Here is a 12,613-nt window from a genome sequence, read left to right as displayed (position 1 = left end):
AATAATAATAATAATAATAAAATAATAATAAATAAAATACAATGAAGAACTCTTGGAACATAGTTTAAGTGTTTTCTTAAGCTGCTAAGTTCTGGGTTAATAAAAATTTTTTAAAAATACAACACAGTGAGGCCGGGCACATTGGCTCACGCCTGTAATCCTAGCACTCTGGGAGGCCGAGGCAGGCAGATTTCCTGAGCCCAGGAGTTCGAGGCCAGCCTGGGCAATACAGTGAAACCCCATCTCTTCTAAAATATATAAAATTAGCTGGGCGTGGCAGCATGCACCTGTAGTCCCAGCTACTCGGGAGGCTGAGGCAGGAGAATTGCTTGAACCCAGGAGGCAGATGTTGCAGTAAGCCGAGATCGCACCACTGCACTCCAACCTGGGTAACAGAGTGATACTCCGTCTCAAAAAAACAAAACAAAACAAAACAAAACAAAAAACACACACAGTGGGTCTGGCGCTATGGCTCACTCCAGTAATCCCAGCACTTCGGGAGGCTAAGGCGGGCAGATCACCTGAAATCAGGAGTTCGAGACCAGCCTGATCAACATGGAGAAACTTTGTTTCTACTAAAAATACAAAATTAGCTGGGTGTGGTGGCATATGCCTATAATCCCAGCTACTCAGTAGGCTGAAGCAGGAGAATTGCTTGAACCCGGGAGGCTGAGACTGCAGTAAGCCGAGATCGCACCATTGCACTCCAGCCTGGGCAACAAGAGCGAAACTCCGTCTCAAAAAGAAAAAAAAAAATACGACATAGTGAATCATGATCTGCGTTTTAAAAAAATACAATAGACGGGCCGGGCAAGGTGTCCCATACCTGTAATCCCAGCACTTTGGGAGGCCAAGGCGGGTGGATCATGAGATCAGGAGATTAAGACCATCCATGGTGAAACCCGTCTCTACTAAAAATACAAAAATTAGCTGGGTGTGGTGGCGCACACCTGTAGTCCCAACTACTCAGGAGACTGAGGCAGGAGGTAAAGGTTGCAGTGAGCCGCGATTGTGCCACTGTACTCCAGCCTGGCGACAGAGCGAGACTGTCTCAAAAAAAAAAAAAAAAGATAGACATTAACAGATTACATTGCACAAAATAGGAAAGTTGTGTTATTTGGAAAATATTTTATTCAACTATCTATGTATGCATATATTGGGTTGCAATGTAAACTGTATTTCTTATTGTAAGTCTTGATCAAAAACTTTGATGTTTACATTATACAGACTTACTTGGTAGTAGGAGTTTCTGTCCTATGTTTAGAAAATATTACATATCAGACATTCTGAAACTTATAATTTTGAACATATTACTATATATTTAATAGAATTGACAATATTGGCCAGATGTGTGGCTCATGCCTGTAATCCCAGCTCTTGGGAAGCTGAGTGAGACCCTATCTCAATAAAAGAAAAAACAGAATTGGCAATGTTCAGTTATTATGGAATGGGGAAAAACTGTGTTGTATCACTAGATAATGTTTATAGCTCTAATACACACACCACTTCACACCTCCCAGTGGAGAGTCCCTACCAGTGTAAACTTGGTGAGATGTTTCCTGTATGTCAAGTCCATCAGGTTGGGAAAACAACATGGAGACCCATTGTGTTAGGCCATCAATGAAGGAACTTTTACAAAGACATATCATTATAGTTAGCCCTGATTTCTGAATTTTTCCATTGTAACAGGCAAAACTAGATGGTGGAAGACAGCAATGGAGACCTGTCCTCATGGCTGTGACTGAGAAGGATTTGCTGCTCTATGACTGTATGCCATGGACAAGAGATGCCTGGGCATCACCATGCCACAGCTACCCACTTGTTGCCACAAGGTAAGTAAGACTAAAGATAAGGAAGTAAAATATTTATCCTACTCCAAATCTACAAAGGAATTTTAAAGTGAATTCTGTTATCTTAGGTACCTAAAAGAGCAAATGCTCTTTTAGCGGATGCAGACAAAAATTTTTTCTTTTACAACCTTATTGATCATTTTGCAGCTGCTAGCTCAGAATAAATTGTTTTTTTCATGAGCATTTTTGTGTGTACCTTTTAAGTTGTCAAAGAACCTTCCTAACTGTTCCCTTTTAAGACTTGCTTAGTCATGAAGATTATAGGGTTTTTTTTTTCTTTATTTTATTGACTGTGACTGGAAAACCACTGAAAATTGTGGCAGCCTTTGGACTGAGTGATGAAATCATTTAAACCAGAATGTGGTACTGTGGATAAACCACACAGCTCAGCCAAAATATTCTTCAACTTCTCTTTCTAATGCAAGAACACATCATTTTGATTCTGTGAAATAAACATTGATTTGACCTGAAGCCACAGGGTATTTCTAGCATTCCAGATATGGAGGGCTGAAAGGGAAAAGAATAGAGAAATTTAGACTTGGGAGCCAAGATATCTTAAGGGATCATAACTGTGAAACTAGAAAACATACCCAAATTCAAATTTTTTTGGACTTATAAAAAATCAGGTGTTGATATAACTCAAAAACTACACATTAAAGAAGAGTGTCATGGGAAAGTATTTGGTAGTCAAAAGAGCTAAATGATGAAACTATCTGGAATATCCCAGTGGGAATAGTGGGGTTTTCCTGCTTTGAGGAGACAAAGATTCATGTAAGGCAGAGTATTCTTTGCATTACAGGAAAAGTTTCACTTTAAAAGATTTCCTTAACTTACCACATATATTATTCTTCCCTTACATATATTATTCTTTTTATAAAAAATATCATTTTCACATAGGCTTCCAGTAGTATCTCCGTAATTTAGAGCTGGAGCTCCTAGATCACAGAATGAAGTAAAGGATTTGCCGACCCTCAGTATTAGGGAGGTATGCCCTCATTAATTCCTTCAGGACAGAATAGTCCTGACTGATTTAATATCGTTTCTCTTTTTAAAAAAATAAAACAAGGCCGGGCGCGGTGCTCAAGCTGTAATCCCAGCACTATTGGAGGCCGAGGAGGGCGGCATCACTGAGGGTCAGGAGATCGAGACCATCTGCCTAAACGGTGAAACCCGTCTCTACTAAAAAAAAATGCAAAAAACTAGCTGGGTCGAGTGGCTGGGGCGCCTGTAGTCCAGCTATCAGGAGGCTGAGGCAGGAGGAGAAAATTGTGTAAAGCCCGGGGCGGAGCTTGCGTGAGCTGAGATCCGCCACTGCCACTCCAGCTGGGCACAGGCGAGACTCCTCTCACAAAAAAAAATTAAAAATAAAAATAAAATAAATAAAAATAAAATATTACAGCTATTGTTTATTCGGTAAATTGTAAATTTCTTAATATTTGGTTTTTTTAATCCTCACTAAATTATAACCTCCTTGAAGTCAAGAACTCTGACTTAGTCATCTTAGCACTTCCCACAATGCTTTGCATGTAGTAGGCTATCAATAAATCTTAGTTGAATTAAATTCTTTACTTAAGTTATAGTTTCTCTGTCATGATTACATTAGGAACTTGATGGTAATCCTGTAAAAATATGTGACTGTGTCTTAGTAATTATAATTAAAGCAAATAAATTTATATTTTCCAAAGATTTAGAGTTTAGGAATATGGCTGTGGAGATCTCTTAAGTTTAAATTTTGTAGAATCAGCTTACACTTTGGTTCTGATCATAGAATGCAAGGAGGGTAGCTTTATTCTTTTTTAAAATGTGTGCACCTGGAAGCATGAAGCAGAAATTTATCACATTCCATAGATGAGCTTTTGTTTAATACTGGAAATTATAATGCCATAAGCAAATAATTTCTTGGCTATCAAGTAGACTAGACGTGGACCACCAAAGCACTTTGGTACTAAAGAATGAGATGGGGTGGTGTGTGTACTATCACTGGTATTAATTGGCAAGTAGGGAAAATATATAGACAAGATTTAAGAGCTAAAATTATAAAACTCGTAGAATAAAATATAGTAAATCTTCATGACTTTCGGTTAGTCAGAGTCTTTTCAGATATGATACCAAAAGCACAGTTAACAAGAGAAAAAATAATATAGATAAATTGGACTTTAAGAAACTTAAAAGCTCTTATGCTTCAAATGTCACCATCAAGAAAGTGAAAAAATAACTCACAGGATGGGAGAAAATATTTCAAAATCATATATCTGACGAGACTTGTATCTAGAATATATAAAGAATTCTTGTCCAGGCATGGTGGCTCACATCTGTAATCCTAGCACTTTGGGAGACCGAGGCAGGCCTATCACCTGAGGTCAGGAGTTCAAGACCAGCCTGACCAACATGGTGAAACCCCATCTCTACTAAAAATATAAAAATTAGCCAGTGTGGTGTTGCATACCTGTAATCCCAGCTACTCAGGAGGCTGAGGCAGGAGGATTGCCTGGATATGGGAGGCAGAGGTTGCTATGAGCTGAGATTGCACCACTGCACTCCAGCTTAGGTGACAGAGTGAGACTGTGTCTCAAGAAAAAAAAAAGAATTATTCCAAGTCAGTAATGAAAAGATAAATTACGCAATTAAGAAACGGGGTGGGCGCAGTGTCTTATGCCTGTAGTCTCAGCACTTTGGGAGGCCAAGGTGGGTGGATCACCTGAGGTCAGGAGTTAAAAGACCAGCCTGACCAACATGGTGAAACCCCGTCCCTACTAAAAATACAAAAATTAGCCAGGCATGGTGGCGTGGACTGTAATCCCAGCTACTTGGGAGGCTGAGGCAGGAGAATTGCTTGAACCCAGAGGTGGAGGTTGCAGTGAACTGAAATCTCACCACTGCACTCCAGCCTGGGTGACTGAGCGAGACTCCCTCTCAAAAAAAAGAAAAAAAAAAAAAAGCAATTGGAAAGTGATATGAATAGATATTTGTCCAAAGAAGATATACAAATGACCAGTAAGAACATGAAAAGATGTTCAGCATCCTTAACCATCAGGGAAATGCAAATCAAAACCACAGTGAGACATCATTTCCCACCCACTGGGATGACTATAATTAAAAAGACAGATAAAATAAAAAGTGTGAACAACGATGTGGAGAAAATGGAATCTTCATACACTGCTGGTGAGAATGTAAAATGTATACTTGCTGTGCAAGGCAGTCTGGCAGTTTCTCAAAAGCTAAACATAGAGTTACCCTGTGACCCATAATTCCATTCCTAAGTTATGCCCAAGGGTAGTGAAAACTTATGTCCACATCAAAACTTACATATGACCATTCGTAACAGCATTATTCACAATAGCCTAAGAGTGGAAACAGCCTAAGTGTCCATCAACTGATGAATGGATAAATAAAATGAGACATATCCACACAGTGGAATACTATTCTTCAGTTAAAAACAATAATGTTCTGATACACACTACAATGTAAATTAATCTTGAAAACCTTATGCTAAGTGAAAGAAGCCAGACACAAACAACCACATACTGTATTGTTGCATTTATATGAAAAGTTCAGGATAGGCAAACCCAGGACAGACAGAAGGTAGATTAGCAGTTGACAGGGGGAGGTAGCTAATGGGTACAGGATTTCTTTTTGAGATGATGACAATTTGCTAACATTGAATGTGGTGATGGTTCCTAAATTCTGAATATACGAAAGACCATTGTACTTCAAGGGATAAATTGTATGGTGTGTGAATTATATTTTAATAATTCAGTTATTTCAATAAAATAATTAAACCCAACAAGATTGAAAAGAGAGACTGTTTCATAATAAACTGAATGTTATACTAACTGGTAGCATGCTACTGAACCTTTCTGCGACACATATTTTTCATTTGTTAAGTGTGCCCTAATGAGGTAGGGTGGGTGTGAGTATTAAATGAGTTAATACTAATAAACTGCCTATAATGGCGCCTGACACATTGTAACTGCTCAATGTTAGCTGCTTTAATTATAGTATTTATTATTAAATGAAAATTATGCCCAAGAAGAACTCTTTGTAAAAAGCATAATAATTAGGCCAGGTGCGTTGGCTCATGCCTGTAATCCCAGCACTTTGGGAGGCTGAGGGAGGCAGATCATGAGGTCAGGAGTTTGAAACCAGCCTGACCAACGTGGAGAAACCTTGTCTCTACTAAAAATACAAAAATTAGCCCAGCGTGGTGGCACACACCTGTAATCCCAGCTACTTGGGAAGCTAAGGCAGAAGAATCACTTGATTCTCTCTGGAGGCAGAGGTTGCATTGAGCTGAGGTCATGCCACTGCACTCCAGCCTGGGCAACAGAGCGAGACTCCATCTCAAAAAAAAAAAAAAAGTATAATAATTAGTTTAATTTGGTCATTGTTAAAAGAGGAGCTCTGGCCAGGCGCAGTGGCTCACGCCTGTAATCCCAACACTTTGGGAGGACGAGGTGGGCGGATCACAAGGTCAGGAGATCAAGACCATCCTGGCTAACACAGTGAAACCCCGTCTCTACTAAAAATACAAAAAATTAGCTGGGTGTGGTGGCGGGCGCCTGTAGTCCCAGCTACTTGGGAGGCTGAGGCAGGAGAATGGCATGAACCTGGGAGGCAGAGCTTGCAGTGAGCCGAGATCGCGCCACTGCACTCCCACCTGGGCGACAGAGTGAGACTCCGTCTCAAAAAAAAAAAAGGAAAAAAGAGGAGCTCTTAGCTGGGTGCCATGGCACATGCCTGTAATCACAGCTTCTTGGGAGGCTGGAAGGGTCACTTGAGCCCAGTAGTTCAAGACCAGCCTGGGCAACATAGTGAGACCTCTCATCTCAAAGAAATTAAAAGAAAGGAAAAGGAGCAGTTTTTTGATCTGCCACCAATTTTTACAGATAGTCAAAGTTTCATATTAAAGGTGAGGAATTCAAACATGCTCATTCATGCAAATTGAGCTCACCATTAATTAAATGGGTGGGTCTTATAGAGCTTCCTAGACTGTCTGCCTGCCTTTCTCCGTTCCTTTCCTTTTTCTTCCCCTTCCCCTTCCCTGCCTTCCCTTAACTTTCCTTTTCCTTTCTTTTCTCCTCTCTCTTCCTCTCTCCCTCCTTCCTTCTCTTTTTTTCTTTCTGACGAACTCTCACTCTGTTGTCCAGTCTAGAGTGTGCAGTGGCAGGATCATAGCTCACTGTAACCTCAAACTCCTGGGCTCAAGCCATCCTCCCACCTCAGCTTCCCGAGTAGCTAGGACTATAGGCATAAGCCACTGTGCCAGGCTAATTTTTTTAGCCTGTGTTGCTGTGTTGCCCAGTCTGGTCTCAAACTCCTGGGCTCAAACAATTCTCATGCCTCTGCCTCCCAAAGTTCTGGGATTATAGGTGTGAGCCACCATACCAGTTCATGTTGTTTCTTAATAAGTTTAATTAATTCATGTTGTTTCTTAGTAAGTTTAATTAATGTAACAACAGGGCTTCTTTACTCCTTGTTCAGGAAGTACTGGTGGATTAGAATAAACAATGATAGATGAAAGGTTTAGTTTTTCCATGTGGCCATATTGGCAAGGTAGAATTGGTTGAAGTCACTGCACAATAGAATTAAATGGGGCTTAATCATCCTCTGGCAACCAGAGAGGGGTAAAGGGTAACCCTGAGAGAGACCACAAGATGAAACCAGACCAGGAGTTATCCTGCAGAGGGAGGCAAGGCCAGAAAGTGTTTTTAATGTAGGGGAAAGAGAACGTTTGAGATTTAAACGAATAATGAGAAAGGGCTGAATGTTTAATTTCCCTAATTCTATTGTTAATACTTTGGACCATGTTCTTATGAGTGTATGAGACAGAATAAAAAAGGATTACATAAACACATAGGTAAGGAAAAGAAATTAAGGATCTTTATTATGTTAAACAAAGTAGATAACCCTGAAAAATTAAGAGTTGATTGTAGTTCAAAATCAAATAACATCCTTAGAGTAATGTAAATTAACCATGAGCTGCCATTTATATTGGATTGCACATTTACAGATTCTTCGAAACCAAAGCTCTGTATGTGCGTGGATTTTAATAGCTGATAGTTCAGGCCAATGAGGAATAAGTGAAGGCATGAAAGTGATAAATGAAGAGGATTTTTATTTTACACATTTCTTGAGATTAAAGCCAGATACACGACACAGGTAGAAAGACACTGGTTTTATAGGAGCTCTGGATTTTTCAGGATATGGATTTTGTTGTCTTTTCCTATAAGCTTTCTTTGGAAGAAAGAAAGATCTCAAAAAAAAAAAAAAAAGTGGTGACTTTAGAATGTGGAATATTGAGTAGTGCTGTGCTTATGGGACTTGTGGGGCAAAAGCTGCCAAAATGCCTTTGCATGAACTCATCTGGCCTCTCCACAAAAGGGGGGCCTTTTAGCAGTGTTCCCAACCAACCGCTGCTCAGCAAGAGTCCAGCATCTGGTTTGAATTAGATTCCCTTTGCCAAATATTTCATAATGAAATCTGTAAGAAAAAATTCTCTTAGACTCTATATTTTTTAATGTCTGTTTTGGGATTAGCATTCAAACTGAATATGATAAAGTATCTATTGCTTTCCCCAACACTTCGTCTTACTTGGATCATATGTAGAGTAATTTTGAAATTTATTTAACTCTTTCTAAGGTAGCTAATGTTTAATTGGCATGTTGGTTTTTTTGGAATCAGCTCAGTAAAGCAGTTCTCAAAGTATACTTCATGGACCTCTGCAAGATTCCCTTTACAGGGGCCTTGTGAGTTCAAAGCTGTTTTCATAGTAATACTAAAATGTCATTTGCTTTTTTTTATGTTGTTGGCGTTTGCACTGAGGGTGGGTAAAATTGCTGGCACCTTAGCATGAATCAAGGCAGTTGGCACCAAACTGTATTGGGAGTCATTGTATCTGTCCCCACGTGGACTTGCAAAGGGAAAAAAATGCCAGTTTAACTTCAAAATGTCTCTACTGAAATAGTAAAAAATATTAATTTTATTTAATCTTGACCCTTGAGTATTCATCTTTGTAACATTCTGTGTGATGAAATGGGAAGTACTCATGGAGCACTTCTGCTACGTACTGAAGAATGACTGTTGTCTCAAGGAAAAGCACATGTGTGATTGAATTCTCAGCTGAACTCCATGCTTTTTCATGGAAACATCATTTTTTCTTGAAAAAATGACCGATTGACAAACACATTTAGTCAGACTTGGGTATTTGTCAGATCACCAAAATGAGTCTGTAACTTAAGGAAAACACTGATAGTATTAGTTGCCAATGATAAAATTGTAGCTTTCAAGCAAAAATTAGAATGCTGGAAAACTTATATCTGCTACTGTGAGCTTGTAGTGGTAATATCAAATGCGATTTTTTTCATGTTTTATAATGAACCATTTTTTAACATGGAAAATCTATGTAACTCAGTGAACAAATATTTTTCCAAATGAATGATAAATGATGTTGCAAAATTATGTACGCATAAAAAAGATCCATTGAAATTTCAAGGGAAACCAGTTGATTTTTAATGTAAACATGATACAGAAACTGTTGATAAGGTTTCAGATTCCACGTTGCAATTAATCTTTATGAAACCACTTGCTCAGTTTTGGTTCTGTGGACAGAAGGCTATCCACATCATCTGAATGGGCTATTAAAATACTCTTCCCTTTTCCAACTACATATCTAAGTGAGGCTATAACTGCATACTACAATAGAATGCTGAAGCAGATGTTAAAATTCAGCTATTTTTAAGCTAGATAGTAAAGAGATTTTATTTATTTCTCTTTGATGTACATTCGTCACCAAATTTTAAAAAATCCTTTGTAGAAAACATTGTCAGGTGAGTGAATCCTTATAAATGAGGTAGTATTTTGTTCTGTTACACAGATCTACTTAATACTTATTTAAAATAGGGAAAATATAAAAAGTGAGGCCAGAAGTGGTGGCTCATGCCTGTAATCCCTGTACTTTGGGAGGCCGAGGCAAGTGGATCGCTTGAGCCCAGGAGTTCAAGATCAGCCTAGGCTACATAATGAGACCTTGTCTCTACACAAAATACAAAAATGAGCCAGGCACGGCGGCACACGTCTATTGTCCCAACTACTTGGGAGCTGAGGTGGGAGGATCGCTTGAGCCCAGGAGTTCAAGATCAGCCGTGGCAACATAATGAGACCACATCTCTACACAAAATATAAAAATGAGCTGCATGTGGTGGCACATGCCTATAGTCCCAGGTACTCAGGAAGCTGAGATGGGAGGATTGTTTGAGCCGGGTAGGTGGAGGTTGCAGTGAGCCAACACCATGCCACTGTACTCCAGCCTGGGGGACAGAGTGAGACCCTGTCTCAGAATGAAAATTTTAAAAAAGGAAAATATAAAAAGTGAATAGATTGAACTATGAAGCAAAATACTGAATAGTTTCATGACCTTAAGGAAAATTATTTTTTTTATGGTTTTCCTATATGTATACTTCACCATTTTTTGTAGGGTTTTTTTTGTTTTGTTTTGGTTTGGTTTTTGTTTGTTCTTTGTTTTTTTGAGATGGAGTCTTGCTCTGTTGCCCAGGCTGGAGGGCAGTGGTGCAATCTCTACTCACTGCAACCTCCACCTCCTGGGTTCAAGTGATTCTCCTGCCTCAGCCTCCCGAGTAGCTGGGATTACAGGCACACACCACCATGCCCAGCTAATTTTTGTATTTTTAGTGGAGACGGGGTTTCATCATGTTGGCCAGGCTGGTCTTCAACTCCTGACTTTGTGATCTGCTTGCCTTGGCCTCCCAAAGTGCTGGGATTACAGGCGTGAGCCACCACACCCAGCCAATATTCCAAGCTGTTGTATTTCCTTCTCTAGAGTCATTTTCCAAGAAGCCTCATCATCTTTTTGAGGGAGGGGGTGATTTCAATCTGGGCACTAAGGACACTCGTTGCTGTTGGGTTGGTTATTGTTTATTGATGGACAGAGGTGGGAAATGGTGTGTGTGTGTGTGTGTGTGTGTGTGTGTGTGTGTGTGTGTGTGAAAAACTCATAACGTGGATGGCAGAGCCTTTAGCAGATAAATTTTTATTTTAAAAAACTCAAAAAATTTACCATGTAGTTACTTTTAAGTGTACAGTAGATTGGTGTTTACTATATGCATGTTGTTGTGTAGCAGATCTCTAGAACTTTATCTTGCAAAACAGAAACTTTATTGAACAACAATTCTCCATTTCCATCTCTCCCTCAACCCCTGATAACCACATCCTTCTGTTATGAGTATTACCTTGAATACCTCATATAAGTAGACTTCATGTAGTATTTGTCTTTTTGTGACTGGCAAAATGTGGTAGGTTATGACAGTATATCCTTTTTTAGACTGAATAATATGTTCCATTGTATATTTACAACAAATTGTCTTTATCCTTTCTTTTGTCAGTGGACATTTAAGTTGCTTCCATCTCTTGGCTATTGTGGATAATGCTGTAGTGAACATAGATGTACAGGTATCTTCAAGATCTTGTTTTGAGATCTTTTGTATATATACCAAGAAGTGGGTCCTTTGCCTTTTTTTTTTTTGAGATGGAGTCTCGCTCTGTCACCCAGGCTGGAGTGCAGTGGTGCGATCTCGGCTCACTGCACACTCCGCCTCCTGGGTTCACGCCATTTTCCTGCCTCAGCCTCCCAAGTAGCTGGGACTACATTATCTGCCACCATACCCAGCTAATTTTTTGTATTTTTTTAGTAGAGATGGGGATTCATCATGTTGGCCAGGATGGCCTCGATCTCCTGACCCGTGATCCGCCCACCTCGGCCTCCTAAAGTGCTGGGATTACAGGCCTGAGCCACCACACCCGGCCGTCCTTTGCCCATTTTTTAACTGGGTTGTTACTCATCGTTCAGTTTCAAGAGTTCTTTATATATTTTGGATACCAGTCCTCTATCAGATATGTGTTTTGCAAAAATTTTTTTGTCTGCGGCTTGTCTTTTCATTCTCTTAACAGTATTTTTTGCAGATCAGAAGTTTTTAATTTTAATGAAGTCCAACTTACCGAATTTTTTTCTTCAGGGATTGTGCTTTTGATGTTACATCCTTTTAGATCATCTAGCGTTTCTCCTACGTGATAGAAATTTTTTTTTTTTTGAGACGAAGTTTCGCTCTTGTCGCCCAGGCTGGAGTACAGTGGTGCAATCTCGGCTCACTGCAACCTCCGCGTCCCCAGTTCAAGCGATTCTCCTGCCTCAGCCTCCTGAGTAGCTGGGATTACAGGCGCCCACCACCACACCCGGCTAATTTTTGTAGAAATTTTAGTATTGTGTTTACACTTAGGTCAAAGATCCATTTTGAGTTAATTTTTGTGAAAAGTATGTAAGGTCCGCTTTTTTTTTTTTTTTTGCATATGAATGTCTACTTATTTCTAGCAGCATTTGTTGAAAAGACAGACCATTCTTGGCTGGGCACAGTGGCTCACGCCTCTATTCCCAGCACTTTGGGAGGCTGAGGCGGGCAGATCACCTGAGGTTGAGACCAGCCTGGCCAACATGGTAAAACACTGTCTCTACTAAAAATACAAAAATGAGCTGGGCATCGTGGCGGGAGCCTGTAATTCCAGCTATTCAAGAGACTAAGGCAGGAGAATCATTTGAACCCAGGAGACAGAGGTTGCAGTGAGCTGAAATCGCGCCATCACGCTCCAGCCTGGGCGACAAGAGCAAGACTCCATCTTAAGAAAAAAAAAAGAAAGAAAGAAAAGACCATTCTTTCTCCATTGAATCACCTTTCTCTCTTTTTTTTTTTTTTTTT

General features: G+C 39.7%; 1 protein-coding gene across 3 annotated transcripts in view; it reads left to right on the top strand.

Moving 5' to 3' along the window:
* LOC108514504 (vacuolar protein sorting-associated protein 4A) overlaps window positions 1-12,613 on the top strand; it is a 136,232-nt gene that overhangs the window by 78,589 nt on the left and 45,030 nt on the right. For all 3 annotated transcript variants that reach the window (XM_017850767.1, XM_017850766.1, XM_017850768.1), the window contains one exon: window positions 1,690-1,832. In XM_017850767.1, the coding sequence (XP_017706256.1) occupies window positions 1,690-1,832 (143 nt within the window). The remainder of the gene's footprint in view (window positions 1-1,689; window positions 1,833-12,613) is intronic.

The sequence above is a fragment of the Rhinopithecus bieti genome, unplaced genomic scaffold, assembly GCF_001698545.2.
Source record: "Rhinopithecus bieti isolate Rb0 unplaced genomic scaffold, ASM169854v2 scaffold_32081, whole genome shotgun sequence".
Taxonomy (NCBI): Eukaryota; Metazoa; Chordata; class Mammalia; order Primates; family Cercopithecidae; genus Rhinopithecus; species Rhinopithecus bieti.
The sequence above is the reverse complement of the archived record's forward strand: the minus strand, read 5'-3'. Positions and strand labels throughout refer to the sequence as shown.